The sequence below is a fragment of the Bos taurus genome, chromosome 13, assembly GCF_002263795.3.
Source record: "Bos taurus isolate L1 Dominette 01449 registration number 42190680 breed Hereford chromosome 13, ARS-UCD2.0, whole genome shotgun sequence".
In the NCBI taxonomy this organism is placed as follows: domain Eukaryota; kingdom Metazoa; phylum Chordata; class Mammalia; order Artiodactyla; family Bovidae; genus Bos; species Bos taurus.
The window spans coordinates 64051148-64073247 of record NC_037340.1 but is presented as its reverse complement, the minus strand read 5'-3'; the positions used below and the strand labels follow the sequence as shown (position 1 = coordinate 64073247).

Below are 22100 nucleotides of genomic sequence, written 5' to 3'. Positions count from 1 at the left end.
AAGGAGGGGCCGCCCCTTACCCCCCTGGGAACGGGCATGCCTGAGCTATTTGTGCCACCTAGATGAGTATTGCTTGGCCATACCCTAAAGGTCGCAAAGCTTTTCTTGCTGAAAATCTAACTTCCCTGATTTTGGGGGCTCGTTTTAGGTTATCCTTCTCAACCAGTTGAACAGAGGCCACTTCAGCAGCTGCCTCCTCAGCTCGTGCAGCATGTGGCACCCCCAGCACAGCCGCCACCGCAGCAGCCGCAGCCACCTCCCAGTCAGCCACAGTCTCAGCAGCAGCAGCAGCAACAGCAGCAGCAGCAACAAATGATGATGATGCTCATGATGCAGCAGGACCCCAAATCCGTTAGGCTTCCGGTCTCCCAGAATGTCCACCCCCCCAGGGGCCCACTGAACCCAGACTCCCAGAGAATGCCCATGCAGCCGAGTGGCAGCGTGCCTGTCATGGTCAGTTTGCAAGGCCCTGCCTCGGTGCCACCATCACCTGACAAGCAGAGAATGCCAATGCCTGTGAATACTCCTCTGGGAAGCACTTCAAGGAAAATGATGTACCAGGAGAACCCCCAGAACCCTGCCAGCTCACCGCTGGGGGAGATGTCCTCGCTCCCAGAAGCAAGTGGCAGTGAAGGACCGTCCGTCTCAGGAGGCCCAAATAACATGCCTTCACATTTAGTGGTCTCCCAGAGTCAGTTAGTGATGACAGGGCCAAAACCTGGACCATCACCGCTTTCAGCAGCTCAAGGTGCAACTCCCCAGCAACCTCCTGTAAATTCCCTGCCCAGCTCTCATGGCCACCACTTTCCAAATGTGGCTGCACCCACCCAAACGTCTAGGCCTAAAACACCCAACAGAGCCAGCCCCAGACCCTATTATCCTCAGACACCCAACAACCGCCCTCCCAGCACGGAACCTTCAGAAATCAGTCTATCACCAGAAAGACTCAATGCCTCCATAGCAGGACTCTTCCCTCCACAGATTAATATTCCTTTACCTCCCAGGCCAAATTTAAACAGGGGCTTTGATCAACAGGGCCTAAATCCGACAACTTTGAAGGCCATCGGGCAAGCACCTTCAAACCTTACCATGAATAATCCTTCCAATTTTGCTGCCCCACAGACTCACAAATTAGATTCTGTGGTGGTGAATTCTGGAAAGCAGTCTAATTCTGGAGCACCAAAACGGGCAAGTCCAAGCAACAGCCGCAGGTCTAGTCCTGGGTCAAGTAGGAAAACCACCCCAAGTCCTGGGAGACAGAATTCAAAAGCCCCTAAACTTACACTTGCCTCTCAAACAAATGCAACCTTGTTGCAAAATGTAGAGTTGCCAAGAAATGTATTGGTCAGTCCTACTCCTTTGGCCAATCCGCCTGTACCTGGGAGCTTCCCTAACAACAGTGGGCTGAATCCTCAGAATCCTACCATGCCTGTGGCCACGATAGGGGGTGTTCTGGAGGATAACAAGGACAGCTTGAATATGCCACAGGACAGTGATTGCCAGAATTCCCAGGTTAGGAAGGAGCAGGTAAACATTGAGCTAAAAGCAGTCCCTCCCCAAGAAGTGAAAATGGTTGTCCCTGAAGATCAATGCAAAAAGGATGGGCAGTCTTTGGAACCTAACAAACCTCCCAGTGTCGAAGAGAACAAAAATTTGGTGTCTCCTGCTATGAGGGAAGCACCAACATCGCTAAGTCAACTTCTTGACAACTCTGGAGCTCCTAACGTAACCATTAAACCCCCCGGGCTTACAGATCTGGAAGTAACACCTCCAGGAGTGTCTGGAGAGGACCCAAAAAAAGCATCTGTCATTCCCTCCCTGCAGGATCCGTCTTCTAAAGAACCCTCCAGTTCCCTAAATTTACCTCACAGTAACGAGCCGTGTTCAACCCTTGTGCATCCAGAATTGAGTGAGGTCAGTTCTAATGTCACCCCAAGCATCCCTCAAGTAATGTCAAGACCTGTCAGCTCTTCCTCCATTTCTACTCCTTTGCCCCCAAATCAGATAACTGTTTTCGTGACTTCCAATCCCATCACAACTTCAGCGAACACATCAGCAGCTCTGCCAACTCACCTGCAGTCTGCGTTAATGTCAACAGTTGTCACAATGCCCAATGTGGGTAACAAGGTTATGGTTTCTGAGGGACAGTCAGCTGCTCAGTCAAATGCCCGGCCTCAGTTCATTACGCCTGTCTTTATCAATTCATCCTCAATAATTCAGGTTATGAAAGGATCACAGCCAAGCACAATTCCTACAGCCCCGCTGACAACCAACTCTGGCTTGATGCCTCCCTCCGTTGCAGTTGTTGGCCCTTTACACATACCTCAGAATATAAAATTTTCTTCTGCTCCTGTGCTGCCTAATGCCCCCACCAGCAGTCCTGCTCCAAACATACAGACAGGTCGACCCTTGGTCCTTAACTCACGAGCCACCCCTGTTCAGCTTCCTTCCCCGCCTTGTACGACTTCTCCAGTTGTTCCTCCTCACCCCCCTGTCCAGCAAGTAAAAGAACTGAATCCAGATGAGACTAGCCCTCAGGTGAGCACTTCAGCAGATCAAAGCACTCTGCCCTCTTCACAGGCAACCACAGTGGTTTCTCCCCTTTTGACCAATAGTCCAGGCTCCTCTGTCAACCGGCGAAGCCCAGTCTCATCTAGTAAGGGCAAAGGAAAAGTGGACAAAATCGGCCAGATTTTGCTGACCAAGGCATGTAAAAAAGTTACAGGCTCCCTCGAGAAAGGGGAAGAGCAGTATGGTGCTGATGGAGAGACTGAAGGCCAAGGGCTAGAGACCCCAGCTCCAGGGCTCTTGGGAACAGAGCAGTTATGCACAGAGCTGGACAGTAAAACCCCAACTCCCCCAGCACCCACTCTGCTAAAAATGACCTCTAGCCCTGTGGGCCCGGGCTCCGCCTCAGCAGGACCCAGCTTACCTAGCAGTACTCTCCCCACCAATGTACGGTCAATAGTAACCGCTCTGGTACCCTCTGAACTCATCTCCGCGGCGCCGACCACAAAAAGCAATCATGTTGGCATAGCATCTGAGCCACTTGCAGGTGGCCTAGTGGAGGAGAAGGTGGGATCTCATCCAGAGCTTCTGCCCAGCATAGGTATGTACTTGATACCTGGCATCATCTTGTGTCAATTTTTGATGACCTATCCCACCAGAGAAAGCTTGGCTCCTTTTCTACTTGGAGGAAGAAGAGTGGGCTAAATGGTTATAGTGGTAGTTCCATTTATTTGAAGTACATTGGGAAATATACTTCCTATTTAGATTCCCATGTTGTTTACATTACTAATATGGTTCTCTCTCAACTCCTAGAATAATGATATACCTTATATTTTTATAAAATTTTTCATTTTACAAAGAGGCATTTTTACATACGTTACCTCATCTTCATACCAACCATGTCAGGTAACCCTCATCTCATCCTACAGGTGGGAAGCTCAGAGTTCAGTCGTTCAAAGTCTATATGTGAGCGTCCAATTTAACCTTGTCTCTTAACGGTGAACAGCAGCTCCTGCAGGTTCTTAGCGTGGTAAAGACTTGCTTTCATCTGTTCAGAGCAGGTTTCTCATAGCCCCTTCCTCATTGTACTCTCTCCCAGGAATTCTTTCCCTCTGACTGGCTAGAGGAGAGCTTTCCAGAAAACCAGGTTTCATGATAATAGACATGGAAGGAGGTATCACAATGCCAACCAACATTTACCAGCTGTTTGATCTTAGGCAGGTTACTTTACTCCAAACTTGAGTTTCCTCCTTTGTCATATAGGGACAGTAGTAATTGCAAAAATTCAATGAGATACTGTATATAACATGCTTAGCTCAGGGCTAGAATATAGTAATCATTCAGTAATAAGTATTTTTTATTACCAGTTTCTTTTTGATGAAGTCTCTTTGAAAATTAGACCATCCCATTGATGTATTTCTAGTCCAGATTATTTCCTATGTACTGGTAAGGTGGGCTACATCACAGGAAACATAGGTGTCCTTACGTTTCCCTTCCTTCTCTTGACATCCCCCTCACCACCACCCCACGCCACCTCCCCACCCCTACACACACACATAATGTTCCTCCTCCTGTGAGGTTTAAGTGGTACAGAAGCTCAGTTTCCCCACAGTAGAATCAGTCAAAAACTGCCAAAGCTCGAAGGACCTTTGCTGTATTTTAGGCCAGCCAAGAGCACCTATCTTGTTTATGCAGCTAAAATGCTTGGAGGGGCGGAAAGAACACAAGCTTCAGGACAGGATCATAGTTCAAGTTCTAGCTCCACTGATACCAATCATGGTTGGATAAATCCCTTAACCTCTTATAAGCTATGGACTTCACCTGTAAACTGAGATTGTGTCGATAATTCCTACCTCCCAGAATTGATAAAAAGATTCATTGAGGGGCTTAGCCTACAGGCCAGCATGCTGCCTCCCACAGAGCCCAGGAAAGGCTAATTCTCTCTACCTGTTCACTTCAATACCAGAGATGCAGGGAGGGATAAAGGCCTTTAAGGGGTTCTCTGTCCTTGGAGGAGAAAGACTTCATAGAGCTGGGTACTATATTAATAAATTTCTGGTTCTAGTTCTGTTGGTGTAGGTGAGCCCTAAGAATTTTTCAAACCTTCTAAAACTTTTTAAAAGAATTAAAAAAAAAAAAAAGTGACATAAACATGTTTTCCACTATTAAATGTTTCCATTCTACTTCCTTTCAGATAACTTTCCCCTTTGGTACCAAGAGGATAATGATTTAGACAATATTTTATCAGGGTCCTATATAATCCTAGAGAAATACATGAGTGTTAGGGAGATAAACCAGTAGCTGGAAAGAAACCTCTCAAATTTAGATAAGATTATTTCCATTCTATTTCAAAGGCCTTTTGTGATTTTATCTTAAAAGTGTGAGAAACCAATACTGGAGTGAAAAATAAAAGGTATAGTTTTAAGCTGTATTATATAAGCATCCAAAATAAATTCTTAACACAAATGCATCATTGACTAAGCAGAGAGAGATCTGCAAGAGTCACATTTGCACAAGAAGATAAAACTTATGTTTATCTAGGATGTTTGAGTATCAAGGTGGGAGGACATAACCTTGAGTGCGTGTGGCATATCTATGCCCTCAATCTTTACTGTATGATCCAAGAAGTTTCCATTCTAGAGTACATTGTGTATTCTGTTCCGCTCCTCTTCAGGGGCCCAAGTTCTCTTTGTCCTTCAAAGCCTAATTCTGATGTTTCTGCCTCTAGGGTACCTTCACATTTCTCAATTTAGAATTTATCTCCCTTGCTTTGAACTCCCATAGCACTTTGTACTTTATGAATCTGCTTCATTTTAACATCACAGTTCACTCCTGAGTGCCAGTTGTATATATATCTTTAATATTAGACTCAATTTCTGATGAACAAGAAGAATGTAATTTGGTCTCTAAGGGTGCCTAGCACAGAGCCTTGCCCCTAGAAAGTTCTTGGTAACTGTTTGTTAGATAAGTAGATAACATCAAATAGATTTATTTCATTAAATATGAATTGAATACCTGCTTTATGCCCATCACACTTGCCAGGTGCTGTAGAAAAATACAAGATAAATTTTATGATTCATTTCAGTTCTCAAGGAATGTAGTCTTTAGAGGATTGAGGCAGTTTTTTTCCAATGCTAAGGTTGGATGGTATAATTGTCCCTCTGAAAGAGGTTTGGGTTGCCTGCCAAAGTATGCTTTGGGGTTTTTTTAGAATACTGGACAGAACTTGACTCCAAGAAGCAAAAATTATGGGTGCTATTATCTTATGGCTATATCCTTCCTTGATCTTTGTACATACAAAACAGAAAAACAGACTCTCCTCACGGTAGTCTTTGTTACTGAGTGTTAAAGTAAGTAATTTTTAAGGTCAGTTTTGAAATGTACTATACTTTCAAAGTTAACTTCAAGTACTGCTTTCCAAGAGTATTTGTATTTCAGCAGTTACTTAGCTCTTGATTCCGTGCTTTCTGCTTTGTTTAGAAAAGAAAGTTAAAGACCTGTTTCTTTTTTTTTTTTACTTCTTGCCTTAGCTCCTTCACAGAGTTTAGTCCCAAAGGAAACTCCAGCCACAGCACTGCAGGGGTCTGTTCCTAGACCAGGTAAGGCCCATCTTGGAAAAATTTCTCGAGTGGAATTGATTGCGTGTGAAGGAACCACTACTGTTGTGAATGTGCCAGGAAATGCTGAAACTATCTTAACTTGCTTTAGGGCAGACTTCGGTTGAGTGGCAGCTTGTGCAGTACTATTTGAGGTTATTTTTCCCTTGAGCAGCTTGCTCTCTGACGCATTCCTGGTGTCAGCCACGGAACTCAAGAAGGGCATCTCAGTGCCCATTGTCTGTCTGCTACCCAGCCGAGGGTGGTTTCCATTGCACAGTTTGCCCTGTTCCATGACCCTGCCCCCGTATTTGGCAGCTGACTGACTGGCACATGGTAACTCACTAGGGTGGCAGGCATTATTGCATTAAGATAGTAATTGCACTATCATGACAGAAGTGGAGGCTTGTTCCAAAAACCTAGGCTGCAGTGAGGTAGCCACTCCTCCAGAGAGTCGGAGTCATTTCAGTCATCTCTGGATGGCATTAAGTTTCTTCCCATGACCAAGATATTGTAAATAGCACTACGGATGGTGTTTCTGGAAGGTGGAGTCCATGATAATCTGACAGATAACTACTGTGAGATGCTGGGTCAGCTCTGAATGCATGAGGATCTTGATGGCAATAATAGCACACTGCCTTCATAGGTTAGAGTGCCAGAGCAGATGAAGAGCATAGATTTGTTCCAGTTTAGTCCTGCTTGGCTCTTTGCATTGTAGGTTATTGTAGGAGTGCCTCCCAAAAAGTATGACTGCTTTCCACAAGGAGGTTAGGATCTCACTGACAATACAGTTCATATACTTGACAGAATTTTTTTTTAATGTTTAATTTTGAGTCCGAGTTAGTAAAAGTAAGGTAAACATTGGGAATTGCCTGGTAGTCCAGTGGTTAGGACTCCACACTCTCACTGCCGAGAGCCCAGTTCATTCCCCGGTCAGGGAACTAAAATGCCACAAGCCACACCAGAACAGAGCAGTCGAATAAATAAATGAATAAAAAACTTTTTAAAATGTAAGGTAGAAGTTGTGATTATTTTAAAACCTGCCTCAGGGTGCTATGTCCTATATGATGGCTAGGACTTTCTATTGTACATTCTTTGAGTAAAACCAGATCTCTGAAAAAAGTGGTTGAGAAAAAACAATTTTAACTACCCAGATTTTTTGCTCCCAACTACCCACATGATATCTGAGAAGGATAGGAATGGAGCAAATAGATAGTTAAACTCATTTTTGGTGAGAAAAGGAGCAACTAGAAAGGGGAAGAGAATTCCATCTCCTGACCCACCTTTTTTCTCCAAAAGACGGATCTTTTAACTTTGAAGTGGGTAAAGTGGTTATCCCCGTCTTTTCAGGTGAGGCATTAAGGACAGAGAGGTCAGAAAATCTGCCCAAGGTCACATGGCTAACAGGCAATGAGGTAAAAATGACCAAGGCCCTCTGACGTCATTGCTTTCAAGGAGTTTATTCTGTAGTAAGTAGGGTAGGTTAGACATGTACACTGAGTCTGAGGGGCTGAATTCCCTGAAAGTGGGGGATGGGGAAAGGACTGTTGGAGACCAGGTGCATCAGGGATGGTCTTTTGGAAAAGGTGAGACTACCTAAAGGTGGGCAATGGAGGAGGAGGGTGTTCTTCTGCCGGTGCTAAGAAAGAAGCGCCTGGTAAATCCATAGCACACTCGTTTAAGCAAAACCCAGCTAGACAAATTACTGAGGGTTTCCGTTTTTAGAGGGCACTGCTGAGAGGTTGGGGAAGAGAGGGACATAATGGGGTTGTAGGTGATACCTTAGAGTAAAGCAGTCTCCCCTCTAAAATTCAGTGGGGAAATCCTTTGGAGAAGAATACATCCTTAATGGATGGATATTTAAGACATATTTGAAGATTACTGTTTAAAAAATATGTCAGGAGGGAAGCTTTCTACATGAGAGGAAGAGGATTGTTTTACTAACCTAGTTAACTAGATGAAATATGAAACAGGGAGTGTGAATTTAGTTGTGTTGATCCAAACGGGATTATTTCACAGTATGGAGTAGAAGTAAAAATAGAGTGAGTTAGTGTCTTATGCCCCAGACAGTCAAGTCGTGTCCATGCCAGCTCTGTCTCTATACTGCATTAGGGTGAGGATCCTGCCATGCTTGGAGACACGACAGCCTAAACAGGGCATTTAGAATTCCCACAGATACCTAGCCTCTCCCAGTGGACATATACACGAGAAGTTCCTACATCTCATTTCTGTCCTTTGTATTTTTAACAGAACTCGAGGCAAATGCTGCCATAGTCTCTGGACAAAGGTAAGATGATCATTTCTACAGACTTAGCATGAATATGGCATAAGCCTCTTTGAAAGGTATCAGCTTTCTCAGCCTTTAAACGTCTCCTCACCTTGGCCTTTTCCTTTACTCTTTGTACCAATTTTTTTTCCTGCTCAAGTAGGGAGCTGTCATGAGTACCAGCCTCTCAGAGGTAACATTTCTTTGAATAAAACTTGGTGGCCAGTTTTCTGCCTTTTGTGGTTGTTTTGAAACTGAATCACATAACATTTTTCAGCACTCAGCATAGTGAGTAAATAGTAAGTATTCAGTATATAGGAATTGTTGCCATCATTATCGTTAATAGTACTCCTTGCAATGCCTTCTAAGTGTAGCTGTTTGATCCTCAAGTGAGAGAAAGGCAGATGGGCTCTGACCACAAAACTCACGCTTTGTCTTTTATACTGTGCTGTCCCACATAACCTAACAAGATGAAATACAACTGTAGCTTCGACCTCACTAACCCCATGGAGGGGAGTATTATTGTATTAAAAAAAGTCATTCCTTTTTTAGTGTAGGGATGTACTAGACAGCATTTTAAAGAATTTTTCATGCTCTGTATCAACGTAGATTGTAAAACAGCTTCACAGTCATTTTCTCATTTAATCATCATATCTACCCTGTGAGATGGTAATAATAGCCAACATTTATTTGAATGCTATACCATGTCATATGCTGGGATAAAAGCTCCCTAGATGTATTATCACATTTAATTTTCACAGTATCTATTAGAAAAGAAAATTCTGTCTTACATATAAGGCACCTAAAGTTCGGAGAGGTTAACTAAATCACCCAGAACTACAGGTTTAGTAAGTGGTGAAGCTGAGATTCAAACTCAGGCTTTCTGACTCCAGAGCTCTCACACTTAATGTATTGCAGCAGATAAGATGGGAATTTATAGATCAAGAATCTGAAGCATAAAGCTAAATATCATGGCCAGTAAATGCATAGGTGAGACTCGACCCCTGTTCTTCTGACTCCAGATTCATTGCTATTCCTACACCACCACTCTGCCTGTCTAGTTTCATTTGGATCGGGCTTATGTTTGAATTCATTTGCATTTTTCAAAGTATACACCAACTGGATGGCTAGGGAAGAGATAATCAGACCAAAGATACCTTATAGGTGTTTGTTCCCTGAGTCGCCTGACCATTGACCCTATAAACACCAGGACAGTATTGCTGAGGCTTTTGTTTTAGCAGGAGAAAGAGGCACCTCCATTAGGAATCCTCTTCCTTAGAGTCTTTGACCCTTTTCTGGACTCCTAGTCAGAAAGCCATCCTTACACACCATTTCTAAAAGGGTATGTACATCCCCCTGACTTGCAGTGCCAGCCCAGCCTCCTATTTGACTTGCCTTGGCTTGCCGGGCAGTTGTTAAAAGTAAAGCTAGGGTAATGAACTCTGTGGCCGGATTGCCAGGCAAAGGGTCCTCTGGCAGGAGTAAGCAGTGGAGGGGTATGGATAGTTGACAGGCCATGGTTAAGAAGCTTACATTGTAGTGGAAGACACAAGACACTAAAAACATGCTGTAGAGCCCGATGGGTGCTCTAGAATGCCAGACACAGACTCTGAACCCAAAAGGCAGAAGGGGCAACTCCTCTTGGGGACTGAGGTCATGGAAGACTTCTCAGAAGAGGCATCCTTTTGACTGGTTTTTTGTTTTGTTTTTGTTGCATTCCGTTTGTTTCGGTTCCATGTCTTATAAGTAAATGTAATCAACTTTTTTTTTCCTAATGACTTTAACATGAATTTTTTTGAACTGTGAAAGTAGTGAGAGTTTACTAAAGATAAATTGAAATTCAGATCAGAGAATTATGAAGAAGAATGTTATCCGTTAGCCAGTATTCCTACAATTCAGCAGTATTTATGGTGTATATTTTAGTTCTTCTAGTCCTCTTCACAGAGTATGTACAGATAGAGTTAAAACTCTCCAAGGATGGTATATATTAATATATACTACAGTATTTGTATACATCTAATATGTAGTATTATATCCATATATAAATCTTATATGTTGTATACACACATATAAATGTCACACCCATTCATATGTGTTACATATATACTCAATATATGTTACAATGAAAATGAGATTATACTGTTCGTAATGGTGATAGCTTTATTCCCCTATTATGATGCATTATGAACAGTTTTTATTATTAACCTTCTATAGCATGATTTTTATAGCTCCATTTAGATGTGCCATGATTTAGTTAACTAATCTGCTATCGTTGTTAAGCATCTCGGTCTTCTGTCTTCATCAATATGAATAAAATGCTTTGGCATCCTTGTGTGTAATCAGAGCTCTGTAAAAAGATTTGTTTCCTTAGACACCTAGAAACAGAATTGCTGAGCCAGAGGATTACACCAGGGTGTCTCAGCCTCAGCATTACTGACTGGATCAGATAATTCTGTGTGGAGTGTGGGGGAGGGTGCTGCTTCATGCATTACAGGATGTTTAGTGGCATCCCCCAGTCATAACAGTCAGAAATGTCTCCAGACATCGCCGCTGTCCCTAAGAGGCAAAACTGGCCCGTTGAGAATCATTGGGTTGCGCAGTTTACACTCCATCATGAGTTTTTGTCCCTATACCCTCAGTAATACTGGATATTACTATTTTTTAATCTTCATGTACTAAAAGGGGGATTGGAGCAATCAATTTACGCAGCTGCTGCTGCTGCTGCTAAGTCGCTTCAGTCGTGTCCAACTCTGTGCGACCCCATAGACGGCAGCCCACCAGGCTCCTCTGTCCCTGGGATTCTCCAGGCAAGAATACTGGAGTGGGTTGCCATTTCCTTCTCCAATGCATGAAAGTAAAAAGTGAAAGTGAAGTCACTCAGTTGTGCCCGACTCTTAGCGACCCCATGGACTGCAGCCCACCAGGCTCCTCCGTCCATGGGATTTTCCAGGCAAGAGTACTGGAGTGAGCTGCCATTGCCTTCTCTGAATATACCCAGCAGTGTATTGTAAATATATTCTCCTATAAATTCTCCAATGTGACTTATGGCATATTACATGCCATTATCTATCTAACTCATAGCAAATGTCAGTGTATGTTATTCATTTCCTAGATTTTAGGTGCTATTAACTTTTTTTTTTTTACTCTACAATATTGTATTGGTTTTGCCATACACTGACATGAATCCGCCACAGGTATACATGTGTTCCCCATCCTGAACCCCCCTCCCATCGCCCTCTCCCTACCATCCCTCTGGGTCATCCCAGTGCACCAGCCCCGAGCATCCTGTATCATGCATCAAACCTGGTGCTATTAACTTTTGAAGGGAAGTATCCTCATCTTAGTAAAATGGGTGAGGAAGTTTGATGATGTTTGTTCCAAGTTCTTAATGTCTTTTACCTGTTTTCCACAATCTCGCTATTATTATGCTTAAATTTATTTTATTTTTACTAATCTAACAAGCTGGACTCACTTTTATTTTTTTTAATTTTATCTTATTTTTAAACTTTACAATATTGTATTGGTTCTGCCATGTATCGAAATGAATCCGCCACAGGCATACATGTGTTCCCCATCCCGAACCCTCCTCCCTCCTCCCTCCCCATCTTTTGGACTCTGTGGGAGAGGGAGAGGGTGAGATGATGCACGATGGACTCACTTTTAAATTGTCAGTAACATTAGAGTGTAACTGTGATTATTGTCCCAGACTGGAACATTGTCTCCTCAGAATGATTATATAGTTCTTAATCTCCTACCTTGTGAATGAAACTGTTAATCTTTATTTTTTGTGTGACTTGATTCCCTCACCTCTTTGGACTTTGTGCTTCCCTCTGTTAGCAGTGAGCCCAAAGAGATAATTGAGAAGTCCAAAACTCCAAGCCGAAGAAACTCGCGCACTGACGAGCCAGCTGTGGCTTCTGAAAGTGTGGAAAACGGACATCGAAAGCGATCCTCTCGGCCTGCTTCAGCCTCCAGCTCTACTAAAGGTTAGCAGTGGGCTGTGGATGCTGTTTCTGGGTCACATAGAAGAACAGGGTTCTTAGCACAGCTCAGCGGCCTTTGCCCTTCATCTTTGCTTGTATTCCTTACATTTTCAAGTTGCTTTGACTTCTGCTGCTTAGTGGGTCCTTCCTTTATTTGTTAGTTCATTTAACTGTGTGTTTGCAGTGTATGTACCAGAGCAGCAAGCACATAACAGGGCAGGTTGCTTCATGATCGTCGCTTCAGACAGGTCCTCAGTATGGGTCCTTTGTCTTTCTCATGTTTCTGTGGTCAACTTGTTTTCCTTTTCTCTACTCTTTTTAAACCTCTGGCTCCTATTTTATGTCCTCTCTTTCAGCAGAGACTTTCACCTCTTCACAGAGAGCTCTCACTACCAGGACATAAATCTACCAGTGTCCTCCTTTGCTCGTGCCGTAATAGAGTAACTGTCCCTCCTTCAGGCCAAAGGCCAGTGCCTTCTTGATCCCATCTTCTCCGAGCTTCTCGAGAACCTGACACAATCAGTTTTCTCTTCTCTGTTGACTGCTGTCTTTCCTTTAAATGAACTCTGCTCTTGGTTTCTGTGACCCAGAGCTCTCAGTAGTCTTCTGATTATTCCTTCTCAGATTCTGTACCCGTGCAGTAGATGTTGGCCTACTCAAACTTTAATCCTGAGTCACCTTTTCTCTTCAACTTAGATTTTCTCCCCAGGTAATCTCATTCATGCCTCCCTTCTTTAGTTACAACCTTTCACAGATGACTCATACATTTTTTTTTTCTAGTACTGACCTCTAGAGATCTTAGATAATTGCACATACATTCTTAACAGGACCACAAACTCAACATGTCTGAAAACAGATGTGATTTTTCACTCCTGATGCCAGGTCCTTTGCTGTTGGTCCCCTCGTCCCATCTGTCTGTCCATTAGGCATGTCCTGCTTGACACCTCTGTCCTTCACCCTCACATATATCTCAGAAAGCTACTGATTTTCTCTCAGATGACTCAAGTTCATCCACTTTTCCCTGCTACCCTAGCTTTAAACCTTTTAATGGTTTACCATTATAATTGGGATTAAAGTCTAAAAGCGTCAGCATGAACCACAGGTCCTGTCTGGTCTGGCCCCTGTCAACCTCTCCCAGCTCATTTGACTTCCCTTAGTAACTTGGACATGCCATCCTCTCATCACAGCCTGGGTATATGTGATGCCTATTGTGGGGAGTAGTCTCTCTTTCTTCCTTTTTTTCCTCATTAACTTCTCACTCTTTCTGCTTATCTTAACTCAGTTGTCCTTGCTATGTGGAATCATAGCACCATGTTCTCCTTCGTAACACCACAGTTGTAACTTATGTCAATTTATGTGGTAAGTAGTTAATATACATATTCCGTTAGGGCAGCAAATGTCTGGTTTTGCTCACCACGGTATGCCTGGTGCTTACTGTGGTGCCTAAGTGCAAGAGTATCCAATAAGTAATTATTATGTTAATAACCATCTATCAACTATATATTAAGTACTTACTGCATGTCAGGCTCTGGGGATGTAACAGTGAAAAAACATATAGTCTTTGTCACATCGATTATAAGCTATCAAGAAATATTTTGCTATGGTGCTCTCATGATAGCAACGTTATGTAGTACTGTAGAGGTATTTATTGGGTTGGCCAAAAAGTTCATTTGTTTGTTTTCCATAAGATAGCTCTAGTAGTGCTTAGTTGTTTTTAACTTCATTTAAAACAATTTTCTTGTATTGTATTGTGACAGCTATCATTATCAGTGTGTATTTTTAAAAACTTATCAAAATTGGTGATTTTTATGTGTAGCCATTTTAGTATTGAAGATGGAAGAAAACAGGGAACATTTTCTACATACTATGCTTTATTATTTCAAGAGAGGTAAAAGCACAAGTGAAGTGCAAAACAAAGATCTGTGCAGTGTACGGAGAAGCTACTCTGACTGATCAAACATGTAAAAAGTGGTTTGCAAAGTTTTGTGCTGGAGTTTTCTTGCTGGACGATTCTCCATGGCTGGGTAGACCCGTTGAAATTGATAGCGATCGAATCGAGACATTAATTGAGACTAGTCAATGTTATACCATGCAGGAGATAGCTGAATACTCAAAATATCCAGATCAAGCCTTGAAAATCATTTGCACCAGCTTGTTTATGTTAATCACTTTTATGTTTGGATCCCACATAAGCAAAAAAACCCTTCTTGACCATATTTCTGCATGTGATTTTCTATTTAAATGTAATGAATGTGTTCCATTTTTAAAATAAATTGTGATGGGCAATGAAAAGTGGAAACTGTACAATAATGTGGACAGAAGAGATCATAGGGCAAGTGACGTGAACCACCACCAACCACATCAAAGGCAGGTCTTCATCCAAAGTAAGTGATGTTGTATGTGGTGGGATTGGAAGAGAGTCCTCTATTAGGAGCTCTTTTCAAAAAACCAAACAATTAATTCCAACAAGTACTACTCCCGGTTAGACCAACTGAAAGCAGCACTTGACGAAAAGTCTCTGGAATTAGTCAACAAAAACACATAATTTTCCAGTAGGATAACACAAGACCCCATGTTTCTTTGATGACCAGGCAAAAAGTGTTACAGCTTGGCTGGGAAATTCTCACTCATCTGCTGTATTCACCAGACATCACACCTTCAGATTTCTATTCATTTTGGTCTTTACAAAATTCTCTTAATGGAAAAAGTTTCCTTTCCCTGGAAGACTGTAGAAGGTACCTGGGAGAGTTCTTTGCTCAAAAAAATAAGAAGTTTTGGGAAGATGGGATGATAAAGTTGGCTGAAAAAAGGCAGAAGATAGTAGAACGAAACAGTGAATACTTTGGTGAAAATGAAAAATATGTTTTTTATTTTTACTTAAAAACCAAAGGAACTTTTTGGTCAACCCAATACCTGGTATGCTTTGTTCTTCTGTCAAGTCAGTGTAGGCTTTCTGGAGAAAATGATGTTTAAACTGAGACTGAGAACGAAGAAGCATCATCCAAGTAAAAGGTAAAGCGTGTGCAAACGCCCAGAGCTGAGGGAGGGTATCATCTTCTCAGAAAGTGTACTGAGCTTAAGTAGCTCGAGTTAGACAAGAGCTGGGATCTTGGCCAAGTGCCTGATATCAACAGGGCTGCTGCGAAACAGTCACACACCATTAGGATACCAGCCTGAAGACCAGGGCAGATTGTGATGCAAGAGCTCAGCTGTTTCTGGGTCACGTTTCTGGGTCACAATTCAAATGCCTCACAAGAGTTCCTGGAGGAGGCCACAAATCTGCAGATCAAGTACAGGCAAAGCAGAGATGTAGACATCACCTTACCTCAAGCCTGCCAGATAGGGGAGAGGTTGGGAGGGGCCTTCTTTCCTCTCCAGACATACCATGTATACCACAGTCAGAGTCCTGTGGGTATCCCCACTTCGGATGCAGAAGTGGAACCAACAGCTTCCTTCTCCCTCCCTGGGAATCATCTCCTAGGCAAAAACTTGTTTGGAAGGAAGCATAACGTGGAAGATTCCTGGAGTTCTGTGAGGAAGTCTGCTTCCCCTCAATTTTGTGTATTTTCCCAAAGGATCAGGATTATCCAGGCTATAGAATAAGGTATGTAGTTATCTTTAAAGCAGGAAAATAAGTGTTGCCCTTTAGACATGTCACACAACCAGATTTTTGGAAATCTGGCCTGAGCCCAGAGCCTCAGGATACTACAGATGTCATTTACAGTGCACCAGAAAGAACTAATCTGGCAGCTGAGACAGTTAAGAGATGCCCAAATTAGAGCCACTCTGTAGATAACTGCTAGCCAAGAAAAGATGGAAAGCTGGGGCCTACTTTAGAAGTGGATTGGGGTGTACAGGCCTGTACACTTAAACTGAACATTGTTCCAAGGTGATGGTAGTCATGTTGGAATGCCTGTCCCATCCATGCTTTGAAGCTTAGCAACTGGCTTAGAAGAGGTCATAATGACTCACAGGCTTTGCGATATTACATGGAGCAGTGCTGCATAAGTATCTCCCAAGAGGATGGCAGGGTTCTGGCCAGACCCCAGGAATCACAGTCATGTCTAGATCTCCACATCAGCTTTAAGCCCTCAGGCTATCTATCCTTAACTCTTCTAGGGTAAGTTACTTTTTAAATCAGAAATGAATGCTATAGCTCTTGATTTTTAAGTGTTAGAGCTCTTGGATCCAGATTAAAGAGTTAATATGCATATTATTTGGCCTTCTATGTTGTATCCAAAAATGAACCAGTGTCATAAAATATCAAGCTGGCTTCTAAGCTGCATGTGTCCCAAACTTGTAGACTTAATATAGTGCTGGGTACCTGAAACATCTTCCTGCAGCATCAATACTTCAAGTTTTGAAAGGAAGAGAGGGTTTTGCCTTTTTGTACTCTTAAGATTTTGGTCATATATACCCAAACAAAATCAGAAACAGTCTGTGTTTTTTCACGAGAATCTTGAAAGCTGAGAAATATTATGAGCAGTTTATAATGAGAAGTATTGGTACTTTCTGTATTATTGGAAAACCAGTGACCTTCATCACGCTTCTGCTTTGAGAAAAGAGTTTGCTTACCTCATGCTAACCAAGGCCCACCGGACTACCAGATTGGAGCCGGTGGGATGGATGATTTCTGCGCAAGTCCAGCAAGGCCCACATGGTCAATGGGTCACTCTCTCCAATCTGTTGTTTGGTTTTGTTTGGTTGGGTTCCCCCCGCCGCACCACCAACCCCCAGCACCCTGCCACTTTTTTAATCTGGCCACACCTCATGCCATGTGGAATCTTAGTTACCTGACCAGGGATTGAACTCCTACACCCTGTGCCGGAAGTGCAGATTGTTAACCACCTGACCTCTGGAGTCCCCGTCCTGCCACTTTTAATTACAGACAATGAAAATTGGCTCCCACCAATCAGTGAACTTTTTAAAATTGCACTTGATCAGATGTGTTTACAGATACGCAGATGAGTAGTTCTGCTTTCTGACATGATCAATTCCCTATTCACACAGAAATGATTTTTGTAGTTTCCCTTGTCATTCTATATTTAGTCTTACGTCTATAGTAGCTTTGTGTTATATTTTCAACTGGGAAAAAGGATCAGTAGTTAAAAAGATGAAGTTTGGTGTACAAGTTTGAAACCAGGGGAAATATCCTAATAAGAGGGAAGTTCAGAACAAGCTGTAATCAGCAGTAGCTGTGGGTGTCCCTGGTGTGCCCTTAGATGCCTGTGACAACAAAGTGGGGTGATAATTCTGTCCTGTCCACAGCTAGTGACTTGAAAAGCAGCAATCTAAAAAGCACAGAGTATACAGATACACTGGAATCAGTGGCTCAGATGATCACAAAGAGTTGAATAAGACTGAGTGAACTGATACAGATACACTTGAAATGTAGGTGTTGTTATTATAGAATAAGCATAATTAGATACATCTTATGGAAGGAAAGAGCTTCCCTGGTGCCTTAGCTGGTAAACAATCTGCCTGCAACGTGAGAGACCAAGGAAAACCCTGAATAGTAACTGCCTGAAACTGTACTCTTGTAGTCATTTAGAAACAAGCCATACAGATTTTGAAAGGAAATTTCCAGAGTTTTTTTACAATTAAGTGGAATCTTGGCTAGAAGAATAGTAAAAAGCATAATGAAGTGAGCAAGGTCAAGGTTAATTTATAAAACTCTGTAGAAGGTAAAGCTCACATACTAGAAGATTTAATAGAACCTTGAACTATATAGATTTGGCCAAATTTGCTTATGGTCAAAAAATGAGACAGTCATTTAAAAATTACTTTAAAAATGCTTTAAAAATGCCTTTTCAAATTTAAATGTTTCCCAAGGACATACATAGACACCACGTGAAAGACTGTTACTGACCCTCACTTTTACCATATAGTCGATTGTAAAATATGAACATCAGTGAAGTAAGTATATTAGTCTTTGGACTATTTGTATATCTGTGAAGACATTAATTTATAAAATCCTTGAAGGTTGGGAGTTCCCTGGTGGCTTAGTGGGTAGGATTCTGGGCTTTCACTGCCGTGGCCCAAGTTCAATCCCTGGTCAAGGAACTAAGATCCTGGCAAGCAGCACAGTGCAGCCAAAGATAAAAAAATATTTGATGGTTAAAAAACAACAACAACAACAACAACAACTCAGAGTTTTTCAATAATGTATGTGATTTTTTCCCCCATATGGTGTTTATAATAGGGGCTTGGGGTAGGATTATGCATAATCAGATAAGCTAGGTGGCCATAAGGAGCAGGCCTTACATATTAAATACATCCTGAATATACCTTCACCTACTACATTACTTCCCCAGAATTCCTTACCTTAAAAACTTAGCTTCTGGATTTTCTTATTGTGTTCAACAGAATGGTAAAGGTGATAATATTTTAGAGGGAGTATAAAATTGAACCATAAAAATAACTTTTCAGGTTTATAGAAACATCAAAGGTAACTTTGCTCTGTGACCAGATTGGCTGGATTTATCCAGAGAAGGTGATAGAGACTTCAGGATCAGGTTTTCTTTTTCATGGAAGTATAAATGTACATCCTACACCACCACTGCCACCTCTCACCCTAGTATCTAAAAGACTTTTAATTTTTTTTGCAGTTTCTAGCATAGATAACTTGTTTGCTCATGGCCCCACTAATTGATTCATCCTCAGAAGCAGAGGCAGCCTGCCAGATCCCTGGGTGCTTTTGAGCACTGACAGATGGGAACAAGCAAGGAGGGAATGGAGGGTGGAGCCTAAGGTTGATTATTCCCCCACTGCTAACCATGCTTCCCAGCCACATGTGTTGCTTAGACACACCACTTGATCATTCATATCATAACAAAGGAGAAGCTCCCAAAGTTGACCTAAGTAACAGATATTTTTCTAAGGATGAACACTGAGTCAAGACAAAACCCTGTATGTTTTCACTACAAATGACAAATCTACAATGAAAGTGAAGGTTGAGAGGTGGTGGATGTAAAGAGTTGATTGATCATGGGGAGTCGTGTGCTATGTGGGACTCGGTTTATTTACATGGAATTAAAATAACACTATTATCAACATCGTATCAGATTTACTGTCCTCCAATTAGCAAAATACTAATGAGTAAATCAGAGAAACTAATTCTACCACCTGGCATGAGCATCACGATCTCCCCGCAAGAAGCAAGATGTATTGAAACTTCTACCAACAGAAGCCTGAAATCACCACAGAGGCCACCTTTTAGAAAATCATCTAGGTTTCACCTCTTAGCAGTTACTTAGCTAAAATTCTACTTAGTGAAATTTTTGCTTTTTGCATGTACATTTTAAGTCTGGATTCTCAAAATATGATATAATAAAAAAAAGAAAAGAAAAATTGCTTAGAATACTGAACCTAATAATGTGCAGCATCAGAAAATTCAGCCTAGTTTCTAGAAAGGGGTAAGTTGAATTCATCTGACACCTTTATGTTAAATAGAAAGCACTTTTTTGGTCCTTATTGGGAAGTAAAAATATTTTAAATCAAAAATATCTATTATGGAGCAGCATGAAGAATGAGCGTGAATTTTTAATATTAATATGAGATTTTAAAGAAATGTTTACAGTTGGAGAGCTTTAGGCTACTCATTGTTACTTTGCTGTAGAAGACTTATGTTGAAAAGTTTTTGAGAAAGATGGTTTAAATATGGGAAAAGATTAAGTTGGTTGGTTGAAGACATAATACTAAAGGAATTAAAACACACTCCTTCCCTCCCTTTTATGTCACTGTTACCCTGTCACTGATATAAACCTCTCAGTTCCCACCTCTTCCATGAAACCTTCAGGCTCACCTGGGCTCAGAGCAGGCTGTGGCATGCTCTGAATTGCTATTAGGCCATAGTAGACACTTCCTGACCAAGGTCATGGTCATGTTATTTAGAGACTTCGACTATGGCATGGCTAAGAGTTCTTCAGTGCAAAAAAAATGGTTTAGCCCCAGAAGGGATCCAGAGGCTGTTTTGCTTTGTTTTGTACTCTGGCAGTCACTCGCTTGTAGCATCACTCATTGATTTCTGACTAAAAGCATTGTCAGTCTATCCATCATTTTGTTGAGTGATGGAAACAGGTGATGGAGATGGTGGGGTTAATTGCCCCGCTAAAGAGGCTGTCCCCACCTTGGCACCTTTTCCATGTATGTTTGCTTCACTTCCTACTACCTGTATAACATTTCCCCAGTTGGCAGCCAGGCCCTAGTCTTACCAGGCCGAGAAGCCTGAGACCCTCTTCACACTAAGTGGGCCTTTTGAGGCCCTTAGACTGACTCAGAGTCCAGTAGGCCTCCACTCAGGTCAGCCCTGGTTCTTGTGGACTGCCTGAAAGGCACTGCGGTAAAAAGTTGCCTCAGCTGAACATGTCTTTCCTTTCTCCCCCACAGACGTAACCAGTGCGGTGCAATCCAAGCGAAGAAAATCTAAGTAAACAAGCTGGACGACGACTTGATATTTGTAAATGTGTGTGAATTTTACAAAAAGCAATTTTTGAGCTGTGACTTTTTAAAAATCCATTTCTGTACAGTTAGTTATTTTAATAACGTGGTCCTTTTCCTAGTCCCTGCAGCCTGTTTCGTAAAGTGCAGTGGGGAAAGCAGAGTTGTTGAACCATTTTGGTGTTGCAAGAGGAAGTTCAAGGTTTCTAAAATGTTGCCATGTATTGAGAGGAGCTAATGCGATTATGTTATTAGTTTTCACATTTCTTAAGCAGCCTAGAGTACAGGGTGAGCATTTTTAGATCTCTAATGATGTATTGTGCCGTGGAAGTACTGTGTGTGAATAGCAGTAGTAGGGCAACAGGAAATCTTCTCATTTGGAAATGTTGTAAATAATTTTATTATATAGTGTTTTGGATGTATTTGTTGTAGAAATGGACCAGTGAATAAAGAGAATCTAAGGGTTTGTACAATGTGAAATACTGAATGTGTTAAATAAATGTCTTTTGTCCTAGAACATAAATGTATGTTATTGGTAAGGGATTATTGGGTAAGCAGGCTCTTTCTTTGGAACGGAAGTGAATAGGAACAGCCTTCTTTGTGAATTAGAATTCCATCTTGTCCTCGTCGCACTTGAGATGCCCATCTGGGAAGTTGTGGGAAATGAACATACTTGTGCACTCAGCTCATTCCTTGGCTTTGGAAAATAGCTCTTTTTTAGCACTGTACCAGGCACTTTGATATTGGTCAGATTTCCTTTGGTTGAAAATAACAGAATCAACTTAGGATCAAAGTCACCCAAGATCATCTAGAAACGGGGAGCAATCAGCAAATCAGATGGCACTTTCTTTACCTCTTTCATCTGCTTCTCCATGCACATGATTGCTCCAAAACAAGCATGTATACACCTCCTCCATTCGAGAGAGAAGCCCAGACCGACCAGCAAGATTTTTCATAACAGCATCAAGAATCTAGCCCAGTTTAGGTCAGGTTTCTAACTTCAGTCCATATCTGTGGTTAGATGGAGCAGCTCCCAAATAAAAGTGGTCATTTTGCATTATGTAGTTCAGAGATACCCACTGTGTTCCACTCTTTGGCTGCTCTGTTTCTAATTTGCATCACCATGGCTCGGGGTGACTTATGAACATGCCTAGGTTTCTCCCTTTCCTGGCTCTGTCCTTACATTAAAAATTGTGGTCTCTAAACCAGATGCTTCTGCCCCTCTCCTACCCCCAACATTCAGGGGACATCAATGCTTGAGGTCTTGTCTTTATCTTGGTCTGGGCCCCAGCCTTCTGCTGTGTCTCC

The 22100-nt window shown here is 42.0% G+C and overlaps 1 protein-coding gene across 11 annotated transcripts in view; it reads left to right on the top strand.

Annotated features, from left to right (window-relative positions):
• Window positions 1-21311, top strand: part of NCOA6 (nuclear receptor coactivator 6) — a 96384-nt gene extending 75073 nt beyond the window's left edge. For 9 of the 11 annotated variants that reach the window (XM_025001199.2, XM_059893026.1, XM_025001201.2 and 6 more), the window contains 5 exons: window positions 149-3109; window positions 6039-6107; window positions 8355-8391; window positions 12208-12356; window positions 20742-21311. In XM_025001199.2, the coding sequence (XP_024856967.1) occupies window positions 149-3109; window positions 6039-6107; window positions 8355-8391; window positions 12208-12356; window positions 20742-20785 (3260 nt within the window). In that variant the 3' untranslated portion in view covers window positions 20786-21311. The remainder of the gene's footprint in view (window positions 1-148; window positions 3110-6038; window positions 6108-8354; window positions 8392-12207; window positions 12357-20741) is intronic. The other 2 variants (XM_059893024.1, XM_059893029.1) reach the window with 2 other exon arrangements.
• The last annotated feature ends 789 nt before the right edge of the window (window positions 21312-22100 follow it).